This window comes from Cibotium barometz, chromosome 47 (assembly GCF_041138505.1).
Source record: "Cibotium barometz isolate CiBa-2024 chromosome 47, ASM4113850v1, whole genome shotgun sequence".
In the NCBI taxonomy this organism is placed as follows: Eukaryota; Viridiplantae; Streptophyta; class Polypodiopsida; order Cyatheales; family Cibotiaceae; genus Cibotium; species Cibotium barometz.
Window position 1 is genome coordinate 34,945,915 of NC_141092.1, and position 25,650 is coordinate 34,971,564.

Genomic DNA, 25,650 nt, shown 5'->3' on the forward strand with positions numbered 1-25,650 from the left:
CTTTTCATCAAGGCATAGCATTTGAATTTAATTAAATTTACTGCAAAACATAAAAATATGTGACTGACAAACAAGAATATGTAACTTAATCCATTTATATCAATTAAGACTCATCCAAAGAAAATTTCAAATTTATGCAAACAAAACAAACATGAAATATTTAGTGTCTAACCTTGAATTCCTTTATTATTGACAAAACAACGATGCAATATTTAGTCTCTACCCTTGAATCCCTCTATTATTAACAATATCATTTGATTAAGGCTTTCCTAGAAGTCTCTCAATGTCCTTGCATAAGGTATGATAAAGAAGAGGTTAGAAAAAAAGTAGCTATATTGTATCTTACTCACTAATTAATATGTGGGAACATGGAATCACCAAAATAATCCATCACATCAAATAGAGGTAGTTAATAAAGCTTTAATAAGAGTAGTCACATACTAGAAGAATATCCTTCAAGAAGAATATTCTAGTCCATATTTACACATTTTGGACGCTTTCTGTAGCTTGGATGCATTACATCTATGAGAGGGATAGCATGTCGTATTACTCCACATTAGATGGAAACAACTCCAACCTAGGACCATGGAAATAATGGTGAAATGTTAGAAACATGGTTCATTAGCTTTTTTGACTTGTGAGCATGAAAATAATGGAGATGTTTAGAAACATGGTTCATTACTATATTAGATTTTATTAATTAAAGTCTTCAAAATACAAGTAGAAGACATACGTACCCAAGATACAGAGAAGTCACAAATTTATCTTCTTGGGTTGATTTTGGAGCTTCTTGGGTTGATTTAGCAACTTCTATTTCTATAGAGTGGGTGGAGGGTAAGTTGTCACTTGAACACTCTTGGATGGTATGAGTGCTCAAACCCAATAAGGGAACATTGTCCCTTATAGAAATAGCCTTGGAAAGCTACATATGTCAATAGAACCTTCATAAGATCACCTAAGTTTCTTCATCACACAACTTTGTTAAACAGTGAATCATAACTTCTTACCTCTAGTTTGAGAAGATTGTTTTCTTCTTGAAGAAGGGCTTCCTACAATCAAAAATTCAAAAACAAAAATGCAACACACTACACAAATTACTTTCAAGATTTTTAACAAAATCCACATCTTTACTAAATTTCAAGATCTTCAACAAATTCTACATGATGTTGAAGCTCTCACAACCAACCACATTGACTCACCCACTCATGTCACTCAAGTCACACATTCAAATCATGTTCATTATGGGAAATTATTAGAATCCCATGCACTTTCCTAAAATCTCATCCACTTCATACCTCTAATGCATGCCTAGTCGTGCGCTCACTGTCTTGCCACAATAGTTTGGTATTGGGAACATTAAAAGTATTATAGGTATCATTTTCTCACGTAGATAAAGCAAAAAAGAAATGTAATACACAAACTTATTTGAGACAAGAGCTAGTGAGGGTATGGTAATTCCTACTCAAAAAATTATGGTGCATATAGAGTTTTTAGTGGGTATGCTATGGCACATCAGTCTTATAGTATGATAACTCCTCATAAGGTAGTAATTGGTTGTTGTCATGATCCTAGCCACTTTGCAAGGTAATGCCTCAGTGGGTATCAAACTACTCTAAGAACTACAAGAGATAAGCTAATGACAAGTGTTTCTATGTTCATGTCTATGGGTGGCATTCTAAGGGCATGCTAGTCCTTAGCTTAAAACATGATATAAATACTCAAAGTTGTTTTCCAACACTAGAATATTAGGGCCCCTATATGCTACAATATAGAGTAAGTATTCCTAAACATGTTGTAAAATCAAATTAAGCCTAAGAACCAAGAACCTTAGAGCATCTAGAAGCTATACACTTAAAATTATTGTAATCAAAGACCAAGGATGTTTTTTTATAATTATTAACAATATATTGGTCTTTAAAAAAACTAGCTTTAAGTCCAAGATCCCCTCATAGTTGCCATTTTTCACCACCCATAGTAGGCACCTTTTATTCACTTGTAGGCGATGTCATTGAGGAAAACATTATCAGGTTTGAACTAAGGACCTCCTAGTCTTAGGCATATACCTTCACAACTCGGGCTATCACCTAATTGGCCACATAGTAGTCTTTTAGAAAAAAATTTACTTGAATGATGCTTGTGAAAAATATGGCTTGGAAAATAGGTCTATAAGGAAAGTCTATAAATCTGGATAACATTGATCTTCTTACAGATTCCCCCTAAAAGAAATTGAGATGGATACGACTTAATAAAAGTTTTTTATATTTTATATTTTCGACACTCATGCCACATGAAAAAAGAATATGTAACACAATTCATCTTTATGGCTATATGTACAAATAAGACGTCTCTCACTAAAAATAGACATCTAAAAAGAATATGCAACACAATTCATCTTAATGGCTATATGTACAAATAAGAAGTCTCTCACTAAAAAGAGACATCTTACTAAGATGTCTATTTCTAAGAATGTAACATAGTTGGACCTAAGGTTGTTTTGGAAATTTTTTATATAATATTTTTAGATACTATTTATTTCACTCATGATAAATTTATAGTCCCAAAAAACATCATCTTTTAACCCATTTCATTCCCTCAATGGCATATGTCACACATGATGGTCAAGTGTTATTTACCATGCAATATTCAAGTTAGAAGAATATTGAAAGAAAGGAGCTTCTAGATTAGCCTTGGATTAATCTAATTAGACTTGGATTAGCCTAGATTAGGATGATTAGCCTAGGTTTAGAGAAAGAAGAGAGAAATTGGCTTGTATTATGTTGGTTATCAAAAGGTACCTCAAATATGGCCTATTTGACATATATGCACGACCAGTTACAAACCATCCCCACCCAAAAGGTTTCATCCTCGAAACCATTGATATGTACAACCACAATCCACATGCATGGAGTATATGTTAATGGACTCATGTCAAATATGAAGCTCATGCTCACATAATATATGGGAAGCCCAAATTGCATGTATATGGATATAAAATAGTTAATAAACCCTCAAAACAAGCCATAACGCTTTATAGATCATTTTGCCTGGTAGGCTTCCTATATAGCACAATTAGTGTGCTATATAGCTAATTTATCTTAGATATATCATGGTACATGACTTCAAGCTGTCAAAACAACATTGTGAGATCTCCAAACCTAGATATAATTCATGGAATTAGAAGAGCTCAACCGACCATGAAGCAAATACATAAAACATATTGTTATAGATTAATGCATGCAATTTCAAACTACATTGCTTTTCCTGCACTGCTTAAAAGCAGTATGCTAGGACTTACAACCACTATAAAGAAAAATGCACTTTATAAAAGTGTAAGTTATGTTTCCAACCCCATTACTTCAAAGAAGTCTATATATATACTACAAAGAAGTTTGTGGACTACTTTAGAAGCACAACAAAGTAGCACTCACTAGAAGTGTAGAGAGTGCTTTCAAGCAAAATGCACTTTATAAAAGTGTAACTTATGTTTCCAACCACTGCTTCAAAGCAATCTAGCACTGCTTCAATCCATTCAAAGCAATCTGAGCACTACTTTAAAAGTAATATATGCACTACAAAGTAGTCTATGAACTACTTTAGAAGCATAACAAAGTAGTATCCTATACTCACTAAAAGTGTAGAGAGTGCTTTCAAGCAAAATGCACTTTATAAAATTCTAACTTATATTTCCAACCATTGCTTCAAAGTAATCTAGGCATTGCTTTAAAAGCAACATATGCACTACAAAGTAGTTTGTGGACTTTTTTAGAAGCATAATAAAGTAGTGTCTACCACTCTAGAAGTGTAGAGGGGTGTATTTCTTTATTAGCTTTCCTTTCAATGGCGTGAAAACCTTGAGCAGCTTCCAGACATTATGCATCCAATTTCCAAGGGTGTAGGGATGTTCACGGTGAATTTACGTGAATTTCCAAGGGTGTAGGGATGTTCACGGTGAATTTACGTGAATTTCCAGCAAGTTATCTAACTATTCTTGACCCTCCTTGGAGTTCCAAAATGCATCCAATAACCCTTAAAATACTTTCAATGTACAGGAGGATTTCCAAAAAGCTTCTTTCTTAGGTAGCCCTCACCATTTGACCAAGTACTCCACTAATGTATAGTTGCGAAAAACTCTTTCTCTTGTACCCAAAATTGCTTCCGACACATACTCAATCATCCCCTCCTTATTCACTAGAGGTGATTCATCTTCCAAGGTAATATTTGAGTATGACACATGGAACACATCATGAATCTTTGAGGTTAATGGAAGTGCCAATTGATAAGCAATTTCACCAACACGCCTCACCACCTTGTATGGCCCATAGTAACGATGAGCTAACTTGGTATTTGTGTTGTCCTTGAGAGAACCATATCTTGTTTTGGGAATCCTCAAGAATACCTAATCACCCTTGATGAAATCCGATGGCCTTCGATGAGCATTAGCATAATGTTTCATTCTTTCTTGAGCTTGCTTCATATTAGCTTTTCATTGTTGCAAGAGTGCATCCAACTTTTCCATCTCCTCTTTTGCATTATGATTCACCCCCTCTTGCTTTTTAACCATCATTGACATATTCACTTTATACCCATAGAGTGCCTCAAAAGGTGACATGCCAAAGCTCTCATGATGCATACTAGTATGAGAAAACTCAGAAAGCGGCAACCACTCATCCCAAACAGGTTCTTGAATATCATGGAAATAGTGTCTCAAGTAAGTTTCCACACACTTGTTCAACCTCTCAGTTTGTTCATCGGTTTCTGGGTGATAGGCGGTGCTAGGGGTCAAAACAGTCCCCATGATCTCAAACAATGTCGTCAAAATGAACTCATAATCTTCACATCCTAATCACACTAACAATTTGTTAGGACACTCCATGCAACTTGAAAACATGATCCAAAAACTATTTTACAACCATGGATGCTGAAAATTTTACCTCGAAAGAAATAAAATGAGCCACTTTTGTCAAAAGCGGTCTACGAGGAGGATGCAAAGCTAAAGTAGATGATTGTATAGAGAGTAGGTACTTTCCTGTTAGCATTGAGATTGGAGATTCAAGTTGCAAAAGGGACGATGACATCCTTGCCTCCCCAAAGATTCTATTGAGAAATCCAACCTTGTAGTGAAAATATCAACACAACCTGGCACTTTGGAGATGATTGGAGGGGGTTCAGATGAACTGGATTCTATCTTAGCATGACAAGGCTCATTTAAAGGTTTATGTAGAGTATTAATCAAATCTTACTCATGATTAGCATCTTAGTTAGCACTTAATTAGGCCACATTGTGCACTCTCTTCTCAAAAAAACCCTAAGAAGAAAACACGCAGCCATTTTTTGCCTAATTGTAGCCCGAACAAACTTTCAAACATGAAGAGAAGACATTATGGAATAAGCTTGAGAGGTTATGAAAGGTTTATGAAGCTTGAACCTCATGATTTTCTAGATATTTTTTTCTCAGTCATTGGCGACAACCTGTGCGAGTTTGCCATGAGGAAGAAGGAGTGTCTAGATGTCATTTTCCACCATTATACTATCCAATCAATGTTAAATCCCTTCCACAAGTCATGAAAAGCTCTAGTGGTAGATATTTGGCTCCAATAGATGAGAAGATGCATGTAGTTGTCGAGCACCCTCACGGGTAGAAATACTCAACGAAGGTTACCAAAGCTAGTCTCATTGTGAAGCTTATTACTCACAAGTCAAAGCCCTAAGATATTGCAAGCTATTAACTAGAGATTTAAGCCTTGTATCACTCAAAAATCAAGCAAGAAATAACAGGAAAGGGGAAAAACATCTTTGGATTAGCATTAATCTTGATTAGTAAACTTTTTCCCAATTTTGGTCCTGGGATTTGAAATTAGGAGCGATTTGAAATTAGGCACCATGTCCCTCTTCTTAATCAAGAAAATTAAAAAATCCAAGAATTTCTCAAATTTTCTTAAAACCAAGAACGAAGTGGATCAAAAACTAAGCTCTTATACCAATGAAAGAAAAGAGCTTCTAGATTAGCCTTGGATTAACCTAATTATCCTAGATTAGGATGATTAGCCTAGGTTTAGAGAGAGAAGAGAGCAATTGACTTATATTATGTTGGTTATCAACAAAAGGTACCCCAAATATAGCCTATTTGACATATCTACATGACCACCCCTTTCACACTATCATAAGTGTTGTCCATGGACATGGTCCATTGACCTTGGGTCCATTATTCATTATATGAGACCATTTCACTTTACTACAAATAGAGGCCTTAAAATTTTAATCTTGTTATATTTTGTAGACTCTTATTATGCATGTTATTTTGTTGTAAATATGGTGGCTCATATTATGTCTATTATAATAGTATACAATTAATACTAACTTGTTTCTATTATAGATTTATTCATGAAAATTCTATTTGCTAAATTTATAATTTTATTTAAACAAAAAATATTTAAAATATTTAAATATTAAATAAAACATATCAAAGATTGAAAATGATATTCGTCATCTCATTATTATTTATAAATCTTACCCTTTCACAAAGTTCTTGAGCTTCATCTTGTAATAGTTGCACCTACATCATTGAACATAGAAAAATTTAACGTTAAGAAAATAATGATATTTTTACCATATTGAATAATATTTTCACATACCATTTAAAGATAAAACTTGTAATAAATTGTAAACAACACTTACCATTCTTTCTCTTATCTTGTTAAGTGCAATGACCATTCTATTTTCAATATCTTCAATCTCACGAAGATTCAAGGGCATGAGACTCTCACCCAACATGTAGCTGTAAAAGTTTTTAGAGGAGGTGTCACATGATTTTAAGAAAAGTGTCACATGCAAAATTATACGCAATGTATATCCGTTTTAGCACTATTTAGTAAACTTTCAGATGTACTAAGAGTACCTTTGTAGATTCTTTAAGTGGTCTATTTTCTCCCTTGTTGTAAGAGCTTTGCACCTCCAATACTATTTTAACAACCATTACAAATAAATGAAGATAAAAAAGTTATTTAAACAAGAAAGGAAAAAAAAATATTGTGTGACTTTAGATATGCAAACATAGTTCTTAATGATCTACTACATGTTAAAAACAAGAGGGTTTCTTAATGGTGGACAAACAAATTAAGAAATAAGGATAGATTAACACTCACATAGAGTAACTCACACAAAGTGTTGATTAGCAATAAGAATAATGAGACTAGCCATAATGAATGCGACTAAGCACTATGAGTAACTCATTAAGACAAGAGAAACTTAATTGAGAAAGGAAGCAATTTTTTTTACAAAATCTAACCAAAGTTTACATGGTTTAGACCTAAGAGGAGTCCACACTCTCTCTCGTGTAGGAGAGAAACACCAAAGCAAAGAAATATTGAAAGCTTCATTTGATTAGTAAAATGATTATATCCTTGGTTAGATCCCATAGTTGCTATTTATACTTCCTACCTTTATATACTACCACATATTGATGCACCCCATACTTGGGCAACTCCCCCCAAGCCCATGGCCTTGACCCCACTATTATAGATGGTCCATAAGAACTTTCTTATAAACCATCCCCACCTACGGGTTTCATCTATGAAACCTTGCATCGATTAGATAATCCACATGGGTAGGATCTCCAATCATAAGTGCTTGGGTACCAATCATCCAAAGGTGAATGAATGAATGTCATATTAAATCCAATTGTGAGAGCATCATTATACTTTTCAAGCATGGTTGTAAATTATCTCCAATAGCTATAACCTTCATCATTTTCCCTGAAAACAGCCCAAAACTTACTCTCCAAGAAAGTACATCAAGTTTGCTATCTTAGCAATGCAAGTATCTTCATTCTCAAGTGGTATGAATCTCTCTAACAATGATTTATAGAATTTTCTAGCAAGTTGAATCAATGTTGTTCCCCTACATTTACCTCACCAAATGCATCCAAAATTTTCTCACATGACCTTCTAAAACTATGGCGGGATTCCATGACGCTTCTTCACTAGGTAAACCCTTCTATTTGATGAGGTATTCCACAGTGTGGTACACCCTTTCTCTAGTACCCTTATAAGTGGGCTATTTCTTGTACAATACTTAATCTAATATTAAATGCATAAAGTTCACTCACAATTGAGACAACCATGTTGATAGTGTCATCCTTAGTCTTACATGACTTGAAGTGTTCTTTATGCCACTTCTCACCACATTTATAGCAAAGACCTTTGTTCCTCAACTCATTGTTGTGGCCACTGTCAAAAGTTCCTCAACTCATTGTTGCAGCCACTGTCAAAAGTTCCTCCATGTTCCTATGTTGGTAAGATCAATGCTAATAAAAACATTATAAAGCCCTTGTGGCAACCAATATAATGGGTAGTTAGTTCCCTAAATCTTACTCATAAGAAGGCTAGCTAGTAAAGGAAAGCAAGCACATCCCCCAACGTACTTGGTAGCTTTACATCAGTAAATATAAGGAGTAATGGTTGATTTCATGGAAATTTCAAGCAATGTATGTGCATATGTTAGTCGTAACCTCTTTGGGGATGCCTATTATTTTATTTTGGGATATTGTATTCTTGCATGCTCCCTTTTATATCATCTACAAAGATTAATGTGTTTAATCAAGCTGTGTGAGTTATTACGCTATCTATCAAAATTAATGTGCTTAATCAATCTATGTGCACTAGTCTGATATGGTCATGATTAATGTGTTTAATCAGATGTGTGCACTGACTCTATTACTATTTTGGATGTAGGTGAAGAATGAGTGGTGGATTATGTGTTAATCGTGGGTGAAACATGTGTTGGACCACTATGAGATATTTTGGAAGACATGTGAACAGCTTTTATGGTTTCATATTTAGGCATCTATATCTTGGTAAGGCTAAGGTCGTATACCTTTGTACATACCAAATAGTACTTTATACTTTTGGTAGGCCCAATACTTTATATTAATACTTACTATCTTTTTGTAGAGCTTGCATACTCATAAACTTAAAAGCACTTACTTGTGCTTTATTTTTGGAATTATCTTTTTAAAAATTAAGCACTTTTTCTAATACATATAAATAAAGAAAAGCCCTTACTTGTGCTCCGTTTTTGAAATTAGCTTTTTGGAAAGTAAGCGCTTTTTCTAACACATATAAATAAAGAAAAGTACTTGCTTGTGCTCTGTTTTTAGAATTATCTTTTTGGAAAGTAAGCACTTTTTCTAATATATATAAATATGGGAGACTCGTTTTACAAGGATCACACTCTAATGAGGAGGGATTCAATCCACTCTTGTGTTGACGATGACTACTCCATTCTCCATGTTGTTCTTTGTTTGTTTAATTTGGTTTATTAAGGTTTATGCAAATATATGTTCTACTGTAATTTTTGTGCTGAGAAATTAGAGTCTCCTTCTCTAAGTGTCTTAGAGGTCATGATAGTGGTATCAGAGATTTGGCGACCACTTAAGGAGAAAGACTTTTGAAGAAAAAGTAAAAAAAACGAGGTTTATGCAATTTATTTGGTGCAAGGAAGGCCAAACGTTTAATTTTTATAATATCTAAAGTTTTTAAAAATCAAGGAGGAATATTACGAAAGAGGGAAGGCCTTCAAAAAGCTACAACAAGGGTACAAGTACTTGGACAAAGAGAGGACATCATCAAAGATCCAAAGGAACTATGAGGTCAACAAAAAAATCCTATGAAAATATTATGGAAAAAATATTATAATTTCAAAAGAGTAAATATGAGAAATTCTAAAAGAATATTTTTTCATGGTTATTATCTGAATATAGTCTACACAGTTTTTTTCATGCTTTGGATTAGAACATAGTTTACACAAATTATTGTTTCTTTCTTTTAAAACACTTCAATTATTGTCTTTGGTGTGGTATAAGCTATAAAAACATCTGGACATCATTAAGGATGAAGCGAAGAAGGCTATAAAACCTCTAGCCAAAAGCTTGGATGGTTTATGGGAATCTTATGAGCCGTTAGATTAAGATCAAGATCAAGAACTAGGGTTCAATACCAACGTTTTCAGAACAACTTCTACAAAACCCAAAAACCACCTCTTTTTTTGTAAAACAACTTTCTTCAATTCTTAATTCCTTAATAATCAAGCCATATGGATGTGATTTACTAGAAGGGCAAGGGCTCCAACCTCCTAGTCTTGAATTCTAGAGTCAATTTCCATAATCGAGGGCCATAATAACTTTTTATTGATTTTTCAAAAAAAAAGAAAGAAGAAGAGGTTAATCACAAAATTCACCCTCCTATGCTACGTGGGGTTCTACATTAAAAAAATTAAAAAAATGCTTTAAAAAATAAAAAAATAAAAAATGCACCGGCTGCGCATTATTCGCCTACTAAAATTCTCGTCGCCGCCAATTAATTATTTTCCCCTCATCCACCTAGTGATCACCTAGCCTCCTACTGGCAGCATTACATCACCTCATGCGAATGGCATGCCATCTCCATTGTCTATGTAAGCGCTACGTGCTACTGCCATACGCTTTCTTATAAAGCTTTTGGTAAATCATAATTAATCTTTAAATCTAAAAACGCTTTACTATTCTTTTGTTAGAAAAGCATTTGATCTCCAAACCTTGTATACCAAATCTTGATATTAAAAGCTTTCTATTGCAAGCTTGGTGTCCTCTATTCAAAGCTTACCAATCCAGTTTTCCAAGATTTTACCTCCCCTTCACACTTTGTGACAAAAACAAGAAGAGATAAAATCTAAGTTTAAAGGCTTCCAACGATCCAAGAGTTGAAAACAAATAAACTTTTGAATTATTTTAAGCAAAAATGTCCAAAAAAAACATGTTTTAAATTAGTGATACATGTGCCCAAATGAAATTGGAGTGTAATATGATACAAAATAGAAGATTATCAATGGCCTAATCAGATATTTAAGCCCTTAAAGATTAATATTAACACTGCATTAATTGTACACTCTATTTGTAGGTAATGGTTTGCTATAAAACAAAGAGTACATTGAAGATTTGAATAGGTTAGAGAGCAAATCAAGCTATAAGAGTTGACGTGATCATGGATCAATGATAGCTAAATATTCTTATATCTTGTACACATGCCCTTATCATCTCTCTTGATTCTAGGTATACCTCCCCCTGATCTTCTTGTTGATTAAATACACATCATGTGCATGCCCACTTGAAGTAGGTGTCTTGACTCTTCATCCTAGAAATCTACCATGCATGTTGAATACCTTTCTAGGTTTACATTGCTTCCTAACATTTACTAGTTTGATTTCCACATAAACTTAGCAACACTTCTATATCTAAGGTGTATCCTCTCCTTCATCACTTATTTTCTAACACTCCCCCCCCTTAACTGTTGAATTCCTATCAGCATACATGTATTGGGTCTACACTCTTACTCATTTTATAAAGTGGTCCACCTCACTTTGAATCTTGGCTACAATTTTGACTTTGACTTGAGTCTTCACACTATTAGGTGGAAAAAGGGTTACAAGTATGGGTGAGACTCATGCTCCTCATTACTCCCTTTTAAAAGAGCATATATGAGTCCTACCTTCCTTCCTAGGAAGTATTAATATCCTTTTCCTTCTCTTTAGTCTTATCATGTCTACTTCATTTCAAAGTCCATGCTAGGAGTCTTATCATGCCTAGTGGGAACACCTTTCTAGGTTTATAATTTACTAGTGTATTTTCTCATAACCTTAGCAACACTTCTATCTCTAAGGTGCATACACCCCGTCATTTCAAATTATTCTTGATCACCTACTTTCTAACAAAATAGTCATATCTCCTCTATAGTGTCTATTAACTATCTTGAAGAAAACAAAAACAAGTGTGCAAAGACTTCTAGCTCTAGGGTTTTAATCTTTAATATACACACATAACTCAAGAACTTCTTAAAACTTATTGGTTGAAAATTTTATATAGCATTTTGTACATAATATTAAACTCGCTGTAGTGTAGCTGGTACTTTTCTAGTTGTTTTTCTACAAAATATCAACCAAGCATAAGCTAAGGTTCCATTTCAAAGTTGGGAAAATTTTGTGAAATGTATATGGACATTTTCACCAAACCAAAAGGCATAATAACATACTTCAAATTCAAACTTGGAATTATTGAGATCAAAGAAATGAGTTAATGTTAAATTCATGTAAGATGTTTATAGTATTTAGACATGGAAATATTAATGTTATTCATATAAGATGTTTATAGTACTGAGACATGGAAATATTACGTAATATGATAACTAAAATCCATATAGCAAGATGAGTTTTAAATTGTTCACACTTTTAGAATCATTTTAGATAGAATATGCACAAAGTTAAATATTTCTTAAAAATTATAAGCCTTCAATATCCAAATGAGAACACATGCACTCATATAAATAAATTTAAGCATCAATGATTAAAATTTATATAAATACAAAGATAGAAATAAAAACTAAAAAATTTACAAAACTAATACACAGTTTATTTCTAATGGATGAATACAAACTTAAAGATATAGAGGAAACATTAGAAAATAAAAGAGACTAATTATTATGTATTTTTATTGGATGAAATATAAGTGTTATCGTCTTAGTTTTACCTACCTCAACATCCTGAAGAAGACACTCTTTGGAGTGTTTTTGGTCTGCATGCTCTCGATATCTGTCCACGCCATTCGGCATGCTAGAGATATTATAAAGAAATAAAGCATTATGTTATGATCTAGTCGTGATTAAAAAAGAATAATTTAGCTAATCTAACAACTTTAGATTTTTTAAAACAAAGGAAAATCCTAATTTAAATATTTAATAGTTTTGAAAAGAGCATAAAATCTTTTCTAATGGTACTTCATTTTGAGTGCTAAGACTTGTACTATATTTTAAAAACAAAGTGTTCAAGTATATGAATAATGTAGAAATTTGTAACCTTAATAGTCTTACTGTGTAGGGGTAAAAGCATGCATAAACACCTATGATTCAAGATAGAAAATTTTCCATAAATGGAAAGTCCATGTTGTTTTTTCAACTTCACAAAAAACCAAGGTTGATCTAGATTCCATGTGAATCTACTGGCAAAGCTTCATAATATCAACCTAATCATCACATAATACAAACAAAAACAAGTATGAAATTTCACACATGTCATCAATGCGCAAGTGTATGTATAGTGTATACAAAAAGATATGGCACTTTTGTAAACAAATCTTATTTGATAACCATCAAAAAGCATTAACATGTACCTCATTGAAAATTTATATTTCTTTGGATAAAAAGAGTTGATATAAGCCAATTTAACACAACTTAGACAAATACTTTAAAAGACATTCGATTAAGTGCATGCATAAACAAAGAAGTCTCCCTTTGAGGTTGTGAGTTGATGTAAGCCAATTTAACACAACTTAGACAAATACTTTAAAAGACATTTGATTAAGTGCATGCACAGACAAAGAAGTCTCCCTTTGAGGTTGCATATGGTTGTCTGATTCCCACAAGGAATTATGGTGTAGACCAGGTTGTTCAAGGTTTGGACTAGCTATTATGACAAGTTCTAGAAGAAATATGGAAGGCACAGACAAAGAAAATTGAAGATGGTAACAAACATCATCACGATAGCACTTTCAAAAAAGAGATTGTGTTTTTTTGAAGACCATGAATCAAAGGCTCAAACATCGTAGGGAAGTTGCTTCCAAACTAGCTCCAAAGAGGAACGACCCATTGACTAGGGCTTTATTAAGAAGCTCAGTGATGTAGTTTTTAAGCTAGAACTACCAAGCCATTGGAGGATGCATCTAGTCTTTCATTCAAGAAACTTTATATAGTATCATGTAGCACTCTATTGAATGAGGATAAACTTGAGTTGGTGGATGACAAAGGCTTACATGAGGTCATACTACTAAAGAATGTCGCTTTACACTAGTACAAGTGGGGTTCTAGTCAAACATAGCTCTAGCATCTCCTCAAGTTTTAAAGGGCTACCTAATCCAATAGTCAGTTACGTTTTATGAGGATCAGTTCAGAAGATCTTTCCCATTGTTGAGAGCTTATCAAAAGGCCAAGTAGCTGAGGACATCTATAATGCATGTACGAGAGAATGTGACACCTATGAGTATGCATGACACACTCATACATTGAATAGCAACTCACATGCAAAGTTTGACACTCCACATAACATGTGGCACTACCTTGTGGTAGTGGGGAATGTGACACCTATGAGTATGCATGACACACTCATACATTGGATAGCAACTCACATGCAAAGTTTGACACTCCACATAACATGTGGCACTACCTTGTGGTAGTGGGGAAGTGGAAATCAAGTACATGTGGCCAAGAGAACTACTTTTGGCTAATTAGGAGCATTGGTGCATATAAATACGTGGGCTCGTAGCTAAACCATCATATTCATCTTCTTTTCTCAATTTTGGACTTCACATAGCATTTATATGTTACAGTAGATGATGAGTGTATAATAGGTCGTAAAGCTCAGATTACATCTTGTACTTGAGTTTAGTTTGTACTACTTCTTCCTTTTGCATTATATAGAGTAGTATTTTAGGACTCTTATGTGTGCTATAGTTCTACAAATATAGATAAAGAATTTAAGGAGGGGCTAAGGATATGGTATAATATTAGAGTAATGAGAACAACATGAATTATTGTAATGATAATAAAAATGCAACTTGCCCTCAAGGATGTCCACATCCCTTTGAAGTTTGCACGTTGTAGTCTATCACTTGCTCCATGTAAACACTCAAGTGTGTCATCTTTGGGACATGTAGGTAGTCTTTTTCTACTTTCTTTTCCTTGCCTTGTAAGATGTAGTTTATGGTAATATAAATAATGAATATTCACCCATTGGAGAATGCTGTGAGTTTTCTAAGTGTAGACAAAGGCTACAAATTCAATTCATAACTATTGAATTTCTATACATGTTTTGTGTGCCATGAAATTTTCCTACTTCTGTTTTGTGAATAAATGCAGAGATAATGACATTATATTTCTGATTTATTCACTTAGGCTCACCTCAATAAACATCCATACGTACTTTTCAATGCTCAATAATGAGGTTCTGATCTTCATGGTTATTAATCTTTTTTTTTAATCTACAAATATGACTATTGATCTTTACAATGAATTACAAAACTATGTCACATATTATTTTGGTCAAATATAGAAACTACATTAGGTAAGAATTCTCATTGAGATGACTTCAATTTCAAATTTCATCTAAAACATGCAAGAAAAAATAAGTAAAAATAGGATAATAATCTTGAGTGTAAAGAAAATGTAAATATTATTTTGACCATGCAATAATGGTCTCAAGAACATCTTCTTGCAAGATAAGATAAGATTTTCCATGTTGATTTCTATAGCTCACACACCTTTGTCTAATGTCCTACATATTATTATAGAAGTGTTTACTTACTGTTAATGTTTCAAGGTCAAATTAACTATGGACAAAATATTTCCTATGATAATGATAATGCATTCTTCTTTTCAAACTTACGTTAATAATATCATGATTTTTAGTATCCCCTTAAGAACTCTATGTCCAAGATTCTAATTCTTAATGAATGCATGACATCATGAGTATTACACATTACATTTTGATTGACTTAATTTTATGAGTTTAAAATCACAACTTATAATATTACCATTCTATTGAAGAGATACAATTTTTGCATGCACATCACATCATTTTGTACCCTAGTTCTTATAGCTCATGTACCTTTTTCCAATGTATTACATATTTGTAGTGAAGTGTTTTTGTCAAGGTTAGTGTTCCAAGACCAAAGAAATGATGATATGCTATATATTCTTATACAACTGTTTTTCTTATAGTTAGTGTTGCAAGAGCAAAGTTTAAATGAGAATAGCTCATCACATTTTTATCTACTTAAGCTTTGCAGCTTACAATCACAATTCAAATTATAACAAGCTATTAAAACAAAACACTTACTTTTTAAGTAACAAAATGGTATATATAGCTCTCCACTCTTTATACTTCTCTTTGGGCACTATAAGTAGTCTCATAAGAGAAAATCAAATTCTTTATCTTTCGTAGATTTTTTTTTTGTCATGCTTATTTTGTATCATTGTAGCCAATTATTTCACTTGTAATTACAAACCCTATTCCGTTGTGTTATCGAAATCCCAAAATTTTGTGTAATTGAAGCTTTTGCAATGATCACCTTCCTCCCATCTTGCATTTGTGTTTACTCATTATCAAGATGACAAATGGAGTGACAATTTGAAACGTTTGATTTCATTTGAGAATTTTAATAAGAATATTACAATGAAATCTCCTGGTTTACTCTTGATGATAGTGGTTCAAAAAGTGCAATGGTTTGGGGACAAGCATTTCAAACAAGATATGGTTTTCTCAACCCTTCAACTACAAACAGCTCTGCCATTAAGCTTGAACCTATACTCAGAGTTTATACATTTAAGAAACTCGAGTGAGTGTTTGATATCTTTTAATGTCCATTTGGCATTTACAACAAGCTTCCTAGGGTCTGAGAATGGTGAAACCTTTATCTCAAGCTCCAACTCTGGACAATTTTCTTTAGAGTCTGGGGAACCCATTTTCCTAGACATTTCCTCCACCTTGAATAGTCAAGAGCTAAAACTAAAGATTAACGAGAAACATGGTAGAAAATGGCCAACGAATTGGGACTAGCTTTTCAACTTATAGTCACCTAGGTAAAAGATTTCCCTTGATTTTCAGCATTCTCCAAATACAGTAGTGTCCATGTCATGCTTAGTCAGTCTTCTTTTCTGGATTAATATGTTTAATCTTCTGTGTGTGCTAACAATTATAACCAAGAATGGTTGTCTTCTCAAATGGGAGGACTATAATGGGAGTGAGATTTTCTAGAATATTTTATCATAGCAGTAGTGAACCCAATTAATTATGTGTGATGCATGTTTTATGTGTGAAGCATGGTAGTAAATGATTTCCTTTTGATAGAATTATTTTCGTGAGTGATTCCAAAGTAATTGTGATCTAACATTGTGGACTATGTTGAGTATACATCATGAGTTTGGAACAACCGAGATGGACATTGGACGAGATTATCTAGCCGAGTACATGTGTGCTAAATATTTGATTTTGTATGGTTTGGCCCATTGTACATATGTTGGGCAAGGTTTATTTTTTATGAGATACTTTAAAAGCATTGGACTATGGTTCAATTTTGTAAAAAGCCCAATTTTGAAAAAGCTATACTATTTATGGCTCCAAGGGCTAAATTTATAATATGATTTAAATACCATGCGTGGGAGTGGAGCCACGTATGTCGAGGGGGAGATTGCACCCAATCTTGTGTTTTTTCATTTTTAGACTCATGAATTATACTATGGTGTTTATGGTTTATTTCTTCTACTATTCAAATTGTCGAATACTCTAATCTATATGTACCATGGTCTTGTAATAGTGGTATCATAGCACAAAAAATTCAAGTGTTGAATTTGGGTCATAGACACTTGAAGAAAAATCAAGAAATTGAGTTTTCCTCAAAGGTTATTGACTTGGAGAAAATTTGAATTTGTATAATCCTACAAATCAAAGATATTCCAATTATCCTCATGGGAAGAAAGTTCTTTGCGTCAGTTTCAAAGAGAGGGATACTAAGATTAAAAAAATTTGGATCTTTCTTTTCAAAGCTTAATTATATATTTTTTCCCTCTCTACCCTCCTCGATGACTTCAACATCTACGCACTGCTCTCTTTTTTTCTCTCTAAATCGCGCTACGCACTTGGTAGATTTTCTGTTGTGCATCGTCTTGAGGGCCATCTTCCATTCATTGGAGAACCTTTTTACAAAGATTTAATAAGGTTACTAAACTTTTAATGAAAAGCTTAGTTTTAAAGCTTTAAAAGTTAAAACTTTTACCTTTTTTAAAAAAGGTTTAAACTCAAAAGACTGACAAAAGCTTTAAAATAAAGCTTTCACATATCATCAAAGAGGGTTTCAAAGTGCAATTTGTGGACATCAAATATTAGTAATTTTTTAGATTTTGGGAGAAAAGATATTCAGCATGATCAACTGGGTTTTCCTCTAGGACATTTTTTTCGACTCTTTTGAAGACTCTTTCAACGAGTTTTTATTGTCAACATCAAGGCATTACTTGATTTTTATTTTTATTCTTGATTGGTGGATGCCATCGACTTTGACTTGAGATGGAACATTGAAATAGCTAAGTTTATTTATTTTATCGTAATTCATACTATCTCAATATTTTTCCTTCTTTTCGTTAATCATGGCTACAATTCCACAACCACCTACTCTCCAAGATCAATGAAACGCACTTCAAGCTCAATTGTTGAGTGAGAAGAGGCAAAGAGAAGATCTTGGCAAAAAAATTATCTTGCAGAAGCGAAGACGTGCATCTTTGGAATCTGATTCTTTTGATTACGGGGAGGACCCTATCCAAAGGACCGTACGAGCTACTCTCAAAGCTCAAGAGTCGCGAAAGGGACGTAAGATCAACAAAAAGGCTTTTAATTTTCAAGATTACGATGAAAAAAAGGAAGCACACATCATACTCGCATGGTTGAGCCAACTTGATGATTATTTTTCTAGAGAGAAATTCTATGAGAAGAGTAAGGTGAAATGTTTCACTAATCATTTTGGTAGGTAGTGCAGCTCTTTGGTGGAATGTTATTAGATAGGGAAAACACAAACCAGAGTCATGGAAAGAATTTTAGAAATTGATCAAGAAGGATTTCTTACCTCCGTCATATAAGAGTAAAGCCAAACAGCAATGGGATATTTTAAGATAGCTCAAAAAGGAAAACATAGCAGCCTATGTTGACATGTTTTGCAAACTTTATTGCAACTTCAAGCTATAGAGAAGGTGCATGAGAGAGAGCAAAGAAGGAAGTTCATAGCAGGTCTGAAGCCAGTTATTAGAGCAAAAGTGAACATGTTTCATCCTCGTTTCCTTAGTGTGAGAAGAAAAATGTCTTTCCAAGGGACACTATAGTGACAGATCCTCATATTCCTCAATTCCTCAATATAAAGATTTTGAGAAGTTTCAGCACAAAGATGAAGCAGGAAAGCACAATGGTTCACAAGTGAAGGGGAAGAAAAATGAATCTACAAAGAAGACAAACAATGGTGGTGGACATTGAAAACCTCATATAATTACATGCTAAAGGTGCAACAAAGAAGGGCATTATGCATAGGAGTGTCTTGAGAAGACAAAGCATCAAACTACGATCACGAATGTGGTTAAAGAAGAAGACGACAACAACCAGCCTAAACAAGACGATACTCCCAATCATGATTTCTATCCCTAGAGAGGTAAGCCTAAAACTCATAATTATGTATTGTTTAAGTTTTTTAAAATCTGACCAACTATGACGTGTGACGCATGTAAGGAATGTGGGAGTTTGATTGTGAGAGAATCCAATCAATTTTAAAACATGTGTGATGCATGTAAAGGTTGTGTAAGTTTAATCATGAGTGAATCCGATCAACTCTAAGACACGTGTGATGTGTGTAAAAGACATTGTGAGTGAATCCCATGTGGGAACGATTAATGTGTTTTATCTCCTGTGTGTGCGGATAGTTATAACCGAGGACGGTGGTCTTCTCAAACAGGAGGACTATCATGAGTGAGATTTTTTAGAATATTTTATAATGGGAGTGAACCCAATTAATTATGTGTGATGCATGGTTTATGTGTGAAGCATGGTTTATGTGTGAAGCATGTTAGTAAATGTTTTCCATTTGTTAGAATTATTTTTGTGAGTGATTTCAAAGTAATTGTGATCTAACATTGTGGACTTTGTTGAGTATAGATCATGAGTTCGGAACAACCGAGGTGGACATTGGACAAGATTATAGTGTGCTAAATACTTAATTTTGTATGGTTTGGCCCATTGTACATATGTTGAGAGGTTTATTTTTTATGAGATACTTTAAAAGCGTTCGACTATGGTTCAATTTTGTAAAAGCCTAATTTTGAAAAAGCTATGCCTGTTATGGCTCCAAGGACTAAATTTATGATAATATGACTTAAATACCGTCTGTGGGAGTGGAGACACGCACGTCGGGGGGAGATTGCACCCAATCTCGTGTTCTTTGATGTGTATGCTCTTGAATTATATTATGGTGTTTATGGTTTATTTCTTCTATTATTCAATTTATGGAATATTCTAATCTCCATGTACCATGGTCCTACAACACATTGCCTTCTGGATGTCTTGTGAAATCTTTACTTTTAAGCTTGCCAGTGTTGCTATATCCGCGACCTCCCAATTAAGCAAATTGAGGCATGACATGAATAGATCTTCAAGCTCACTATATGAAACTACCTTTGTGAGACAAAATGAGGAAAATTTTACCTCAAATGTAATGATTTTTGGGTTGAAGAATGGTCCAGCCACATTCCAAAGGATGGTTTAGGAAATATTATATGATTATTTAACCACTTTCATGACAGTCTTCGTGGATGACTTCAATGTGCTTGGAAAGAAAGAAGACCACATAACACACCTCTCACGATGTGCCTCGGAGAAGTTCAACAAAACTAGACTAAGCCTAAATCCTTCCAAGTGCGCCTTTGATGTATAATGAGTGAATCCCTCTTAGGGCGCATAGTATTTGCAAAAGGGCTAGCGGTAGATCTGGCCAAGGTCGCGATTATTGTGAAGCTATAGCTGCCCAAGAATGCCAAAGAACTTGCCAGATTCCTTGGACTAATAAAGTGGCATAGAATATCCATGAGGTTCCTAGAAAATGTGGAATACCTCTGCATAACCTGATGGTGAAAGATGCAAAATATGTCTAGTCAGGATCCTATAAGGAGGCATTCCGAAATCTCAAGAGGAAACTGTCATCATCAGCATCCATCCTCCAACAACCGAACTTTGATCTGATATTCCACATACTTGTTGATGCCTTTGATTTTCCATTTGTAGTGCTTTGATGCATAAGGTTGGTTCATACCAGTTTACTATCCAAGCAAGAGGTTATCTAAGCTAGAAGTAACTACTCTATCGCAAAAAAGGAGTCATTGGGGATTATCTACTTGATCGAGAAGTTCAAGCACTATCTATTGGGAAAGGGGAGATTGATGGGAGTGTTGGATCTCTATGCCTAACTCATGATAGTGCACATGAGGGACTATGTTTCATGGAGTGATGATGGGGCTTTGGAGGAATGCACTATGATTAGAAAATACCTAAGACTCATGCATTTTTATGTAGAGCTATGCTCATAGGAGCTATGCTATTGCATTATGTTTTCATGTTCCATGTATGGATCAAGGAGGGTGTTGGATATGCTCCATCACATGCACACATGAACATCCTCTTGGTAGAGTTCAAATCTCAAAGGTTATTGAGGCATTAGTCTTGGCACTTTTACTCTTGTTAAAGCTCATAGATGTACCACAAACTTACATTGGAGATATTCTTGGCTACACGCCTACATTCGAGATATTCTTGGCTCCTAATCAAGCAAGCAGTGGAGATAATCATGGAGATAATTATGAAAAATGTTAATACCTAATCATCATTAAAGCAGCCAAGCTAATGCATGTATCTCTACCTATTTAAAAAGGCATCAAATCAATGCAATGTGTGGTCTCTATTTTCAATCATCTGTAGTATTACTATGTTTTCATTTAATGCTAATTGTTATTATCATCCTCCTTAATCAAGACTTGCATGTTGCATGCTTGTATTGAGAAGTGAGAGAGAGTGATTTCCTTGTATGGTGGTGTGAGCAACTCTACGGTGAAAGCGAGGAGGTGGAGCTTGGAGGATTCGAGCTTCTCAAGTGAGCTTGAAGACCTCAAGGGACACAAGTTCGTAACATTGGTAAGTACCCTATGACAGTTGTGTTCTATTGTTCTTCCCTAAGGTAAATGCATTGAGTTTCCTCTTGGAGGTGTGGTAGCCCATAACATAGACATGTTTTGTGTACCGTGAAGTCTCACTTTTTTTGTTGTGAAAAAATGGTGAGATAATGGCGGTATTTTCTCGATTTATTCTATTAGTCTTACCTTAGTAAACATCTATTCGTACTTTTTAATTCTCTTTGAAAGATCTATGGTAGGTGAAAAAATGAGGTTCTGATCTTCATGGTTACTTTTCTTCTTTTTTTAATTTACAAAGATGATTATTGATCCATACAATGAAATGCAAAACTATGTTACATAGTATTTTGGTCGAATATAGAAACTATATATGGTAAGAATTCTCATTGAGATCACTTCAATTTTAAATTTCATCTAAAACATGCAAGAAAATTCAAGTAAAAGAACACACAATAGGATAATAATCTTGATAGGATAAAGAAAATGCAAACATTATAGTAATGGTCTCAACAAGAACATTTTCTTGGAAGATATACTACATGTCACAAAATTTTCCATGTTGGTTTCTATAGCTCACACAATTGTCTACTGTCCTACATGTTCTTGTAGAAGTGTTTACTTATTGTCAATGTTTCAAGGTCAAATTAATTGTGGACAAAATATTTCCTATGATAATGATAATACATGATTCCTTCTTTTAAGATTTATGTCAATATTATCTACAATTTTAAGCAACCCCTTAATTCTTTATGTTCAAGATTTTGATTCTTAATGAATGCATGACATCATGAGTATTACAAATTACATTTTGATCAACTTAATCATATGAGTTTAAAATCACAACTCATAATATCACCATTCTGAAGAGATACAATTTTTTCATACACATCACATCATTTTGTACTCTAGTTCTTATAGCTCATGTGCCTTTGCAGTATGCTACATATTTGTATTGAAGTGTTTTCGTCAAGGTTAGTGTTGCAAGATCAAAGAAATGATAATACATTTTGATCAACTTAATCATATGAGTTTAAAATCACAACTCATAATATCACCATTCTGAAGAGAGACAATTTTTTCATACACATCACATCATTTTGTACTCTAGTTCTTATAGCTCATGTGCCTTTGCAGTATGCTACATATTTGTATTGAAGTGTTTTCGTAAGGTTAGTGTTGCAAGACCAAAGAAATGATAATATACTAGACCTATTCTTTCTTTCTTTTTCAAGTGGCCTTTGGCGCAAGATCATCCCATAGTTACCAAATTTCACTGCCCATAGACAGCTGCCCGTAGGTCCTTATTTATCCACCCATACGTCCACCGAGGAAGCAAAAGGGGGGTTTTGAACCTAGGACCTCTTGGTCCTAGGCAAACACCTTCACCAGTTGAGCTAAAGAGGTCCTAGGCAAACACCTTCACCAGTTGAGCTATCACCTCATTGGCAATATACTACATATTCTTATGCAAGTGTTTTGCTTATAATGACCAAAGTTTTAATGAACGCATGACTTGATGAGAATAGCTCATCACATTGAAGCTTACAATCACATTTCAAATTATATCAAGCTATCAAAACAAAGCACTTCCCTTTTAATTGAAAAAACTGAATATGTAGCTCTCCACTCCTTAGACTTCTGAAAATCAAGACGCAAATTAAGGCCCAATTTATATTTTGAGTGAGATTACTCATCAATAAAATCTTGATAAACTCCACGAGTTCACGAACCTTGAGCCAGGACACGTGATGTGCAAATTTATGGCTATGCAAACATTTTCATAGTCACTGGAAAATATCATTTTTAACAAGAGATAGCAGCTTTCCTTGGGGCTTATTAAGGGAGAAAGGAGAAAGCCGTTTATTTATACTCTCCAAAGCTAATTTCATCTAATCTTGGTTTCTAAAGCTTTAATTCACTATACAATGGAGAATTTAGACGAAGGCCCCTACCTGGAGCTGGCGAACTCGAAGAGCTTTCCAGTGGCGGCGACGTCCACCTCCGCATCGAAGAGGGCGGAGAGCTCGTAATCCTCCTTTCGTAGTCTGTTGCGGCGCTTGGAGAAGGTGAGCCGGCGGTTGATGGGCTTCTCGATTCGACTGATGGGGTTGGTGGCGCGGCCCTGGGTGGCGGACAGCGGCCCCGATGATGGTCGGTTTTCCGCAGGCGCAGGATCATCAACCAACAGATGAAGGGGAGGAGCCATATCGGCGGCTGCAGCTGCTTGGGAAATAGTGGTGCGGGACGACGTCATTTTCGCTTGGCCGATCTTGCAAGTGAGCGCGGCAGGCTGCAGGGAGTGTTAAAAAAAGAGCAGGTCGTGTGTTTTATTTCTATGAGAATCGCAAGATTTCCTGTTTTGAGGAGGGGGAGGACGGGTTACGGTAAAAAACTAGAAGGGAAAGCACTCCTAGCTCCGTCACGAAGGTGAGATCATTAATGGCGAGGCTGGCAGCACCACTCTCTTAATACCTTACGGTTTCCACCCTCTTAATACCTTACGGTTTCCAAATTCCGACGTGCTTGACGTACCTGCCGGTGCTGAGTACACTGCACGGGCCAGCTCTAGATTGTGCTACAGCGCACTCATACACGAACCAACTTAGCCAAGCACCCAAGTCCCAACCGCCTGGGGAAATTTAGGAGGACTAGTATTTTTTTTTTTTAAGTTTGGCGTTAGAAGCATGGGACCCCCTTATCCCACAAAGCAGGTATTGCACCTGCGCGCCGACCAAGGTTCCACAAAAGAACTATTCCCTCGCTCGGCTCCACAAAAGAACTATTCCCTCGCTACAAGCATCTCTCTCTCTTTCTCACACACACACATGCACATGCAAATGACCATCTCCCTCTCTCTGCACACTCTCAAATGTTGAAACTCTCTCTCTCTCTCACATGCACACACATATACACACCCGTTCTCTCTCTCTCTCTCTCTCTCACACACACACATGCACACACTCCCTCTCTTTTCTTACACTCTCCCACACATAGAAGCAAGCTCTCTCTCTCTCTCTCTCTCTCACTCACTCACTCACTCACACACACATACACGTACTTATGCACACATACACTCTCTCTCTCTCTCTCTCTCTCTCTCTCTCTCTCTCTCATGCACACATACATATATGTAAATATATAGTATATACAATATTATGTTTTAGATACATATACCTATACATAGACACATATACTTATACATATATACATGTATTTAAAAATATAAATACAAACATCGACATAATTTTGATTAAATTTTTAATGTGCGGAGATGGGTGATAAGCTGTGGTCACTTTTAAATATATAGATAGATATATCATACACACGTCGAAACACACACACACACACACACACACATATATATATATGTATATACATATACATACATACATACATATGTATGTATATACGTATAAATGTAAATAAAAACACACTGACCTGTATACACACATATACATATATGTTTTTTATTTAATTTATATTTCTGTTTATATTTTATTAAAACCTACTTTTTATTCTCTCTCTCTCTCTCTCTCTCGCTCTCTTTCTCTCTCTTTTCATCCACTCCCTCGTTACGTCTCTCTCTCCAAGTTTTCCCCATCTCACTCTCTCTCAAGCACATTCTACATATAGATGTAGATGTACGCACATGCATGCATCTACACACACTCTCTCTCTCTCTCACTCACTCACTCTCTCTCTCTCTCTCTCTCTCTCTCTCACACACACATACACACACACACATGTACACACTATACATACACTAATGCAAACACACACTCTCTTCTCCCACACAAACTATCTCCTATGTAGAAATTCTCTCTCTCTCTCTCTCTCCCTCCCCTCCACTCTCACACACACACAC

General features: G+C 34.8%; 1 protein-coding gene across 2 annotated transcripts; it reads right to left on the reverse strand.

The window, feature by feature from the left end:
• Positions 1 to 392: 392 nt before the first annotated feature.
• On the reverse strand, positions 393 to 24,192 carry LOC147611621 (MADS-box protein SOC1-like). Of its 2 annotated transcripts, none has more exons than XM_086784997.1 (8): positions 23,738 to 24,192; positions 12,558 to 12,636; positions 6,896 to 6,957; positions 6,676 to 6,775; positions 6,512 to 6,553; positions 1,008 to 1,049; positions 738 to 922; positions 393 to 577 (listed from the first exon to the last, which is right to left on the reverse strand). In XM_086784997.1, exons 1-8 carry the CDS (start codon positions 24,037 to 24,039, stop codon positions 547 to 549), a joined length of 843 nt encoding a protein of 280 aa, XP_086641123.1. In that variant the 5' UTR covers positions 24,040 to 24,192; the 3' UTR covers positions 393 to 546. The 2 variants fall into 2 exon arrangements, with proteins under 2 accessions (XP_086641123.1, XP_086641124.1); XM_086784998.1 differs by having other exon boundaries at positions 12,558 to 12,615; positions 23,738 to 24,190.
• Positions 24,193 to 25,650: the final 1,458 nt, after the last annotated feature.

Excerpts from the sequence above, each read along its gene's own strand:
- LOC147611621 (XM_086784997.1), bottom strand. The coding sequence starts at position 24,039 with ATGACGTCGTCCCGCACCACTATTTCCCAAGCAGCTGCAGCCGCCGAT. Across the intron at positions 6,554-6,675 it reads ACAAGATAAGAGAAAGAATG|GTGCAACTATTACAAGATGA; the intron begins GTAAGTGTTGTT and ends TCAATGATGTAG. Across the intron at positions 578-737 it reads GTGACTTCTCTGTATCTTGG|GTTGGAGTTGTTTCCATCTA; the intron begins GTACGTATGTCT and ends CCATGGTCCTAG.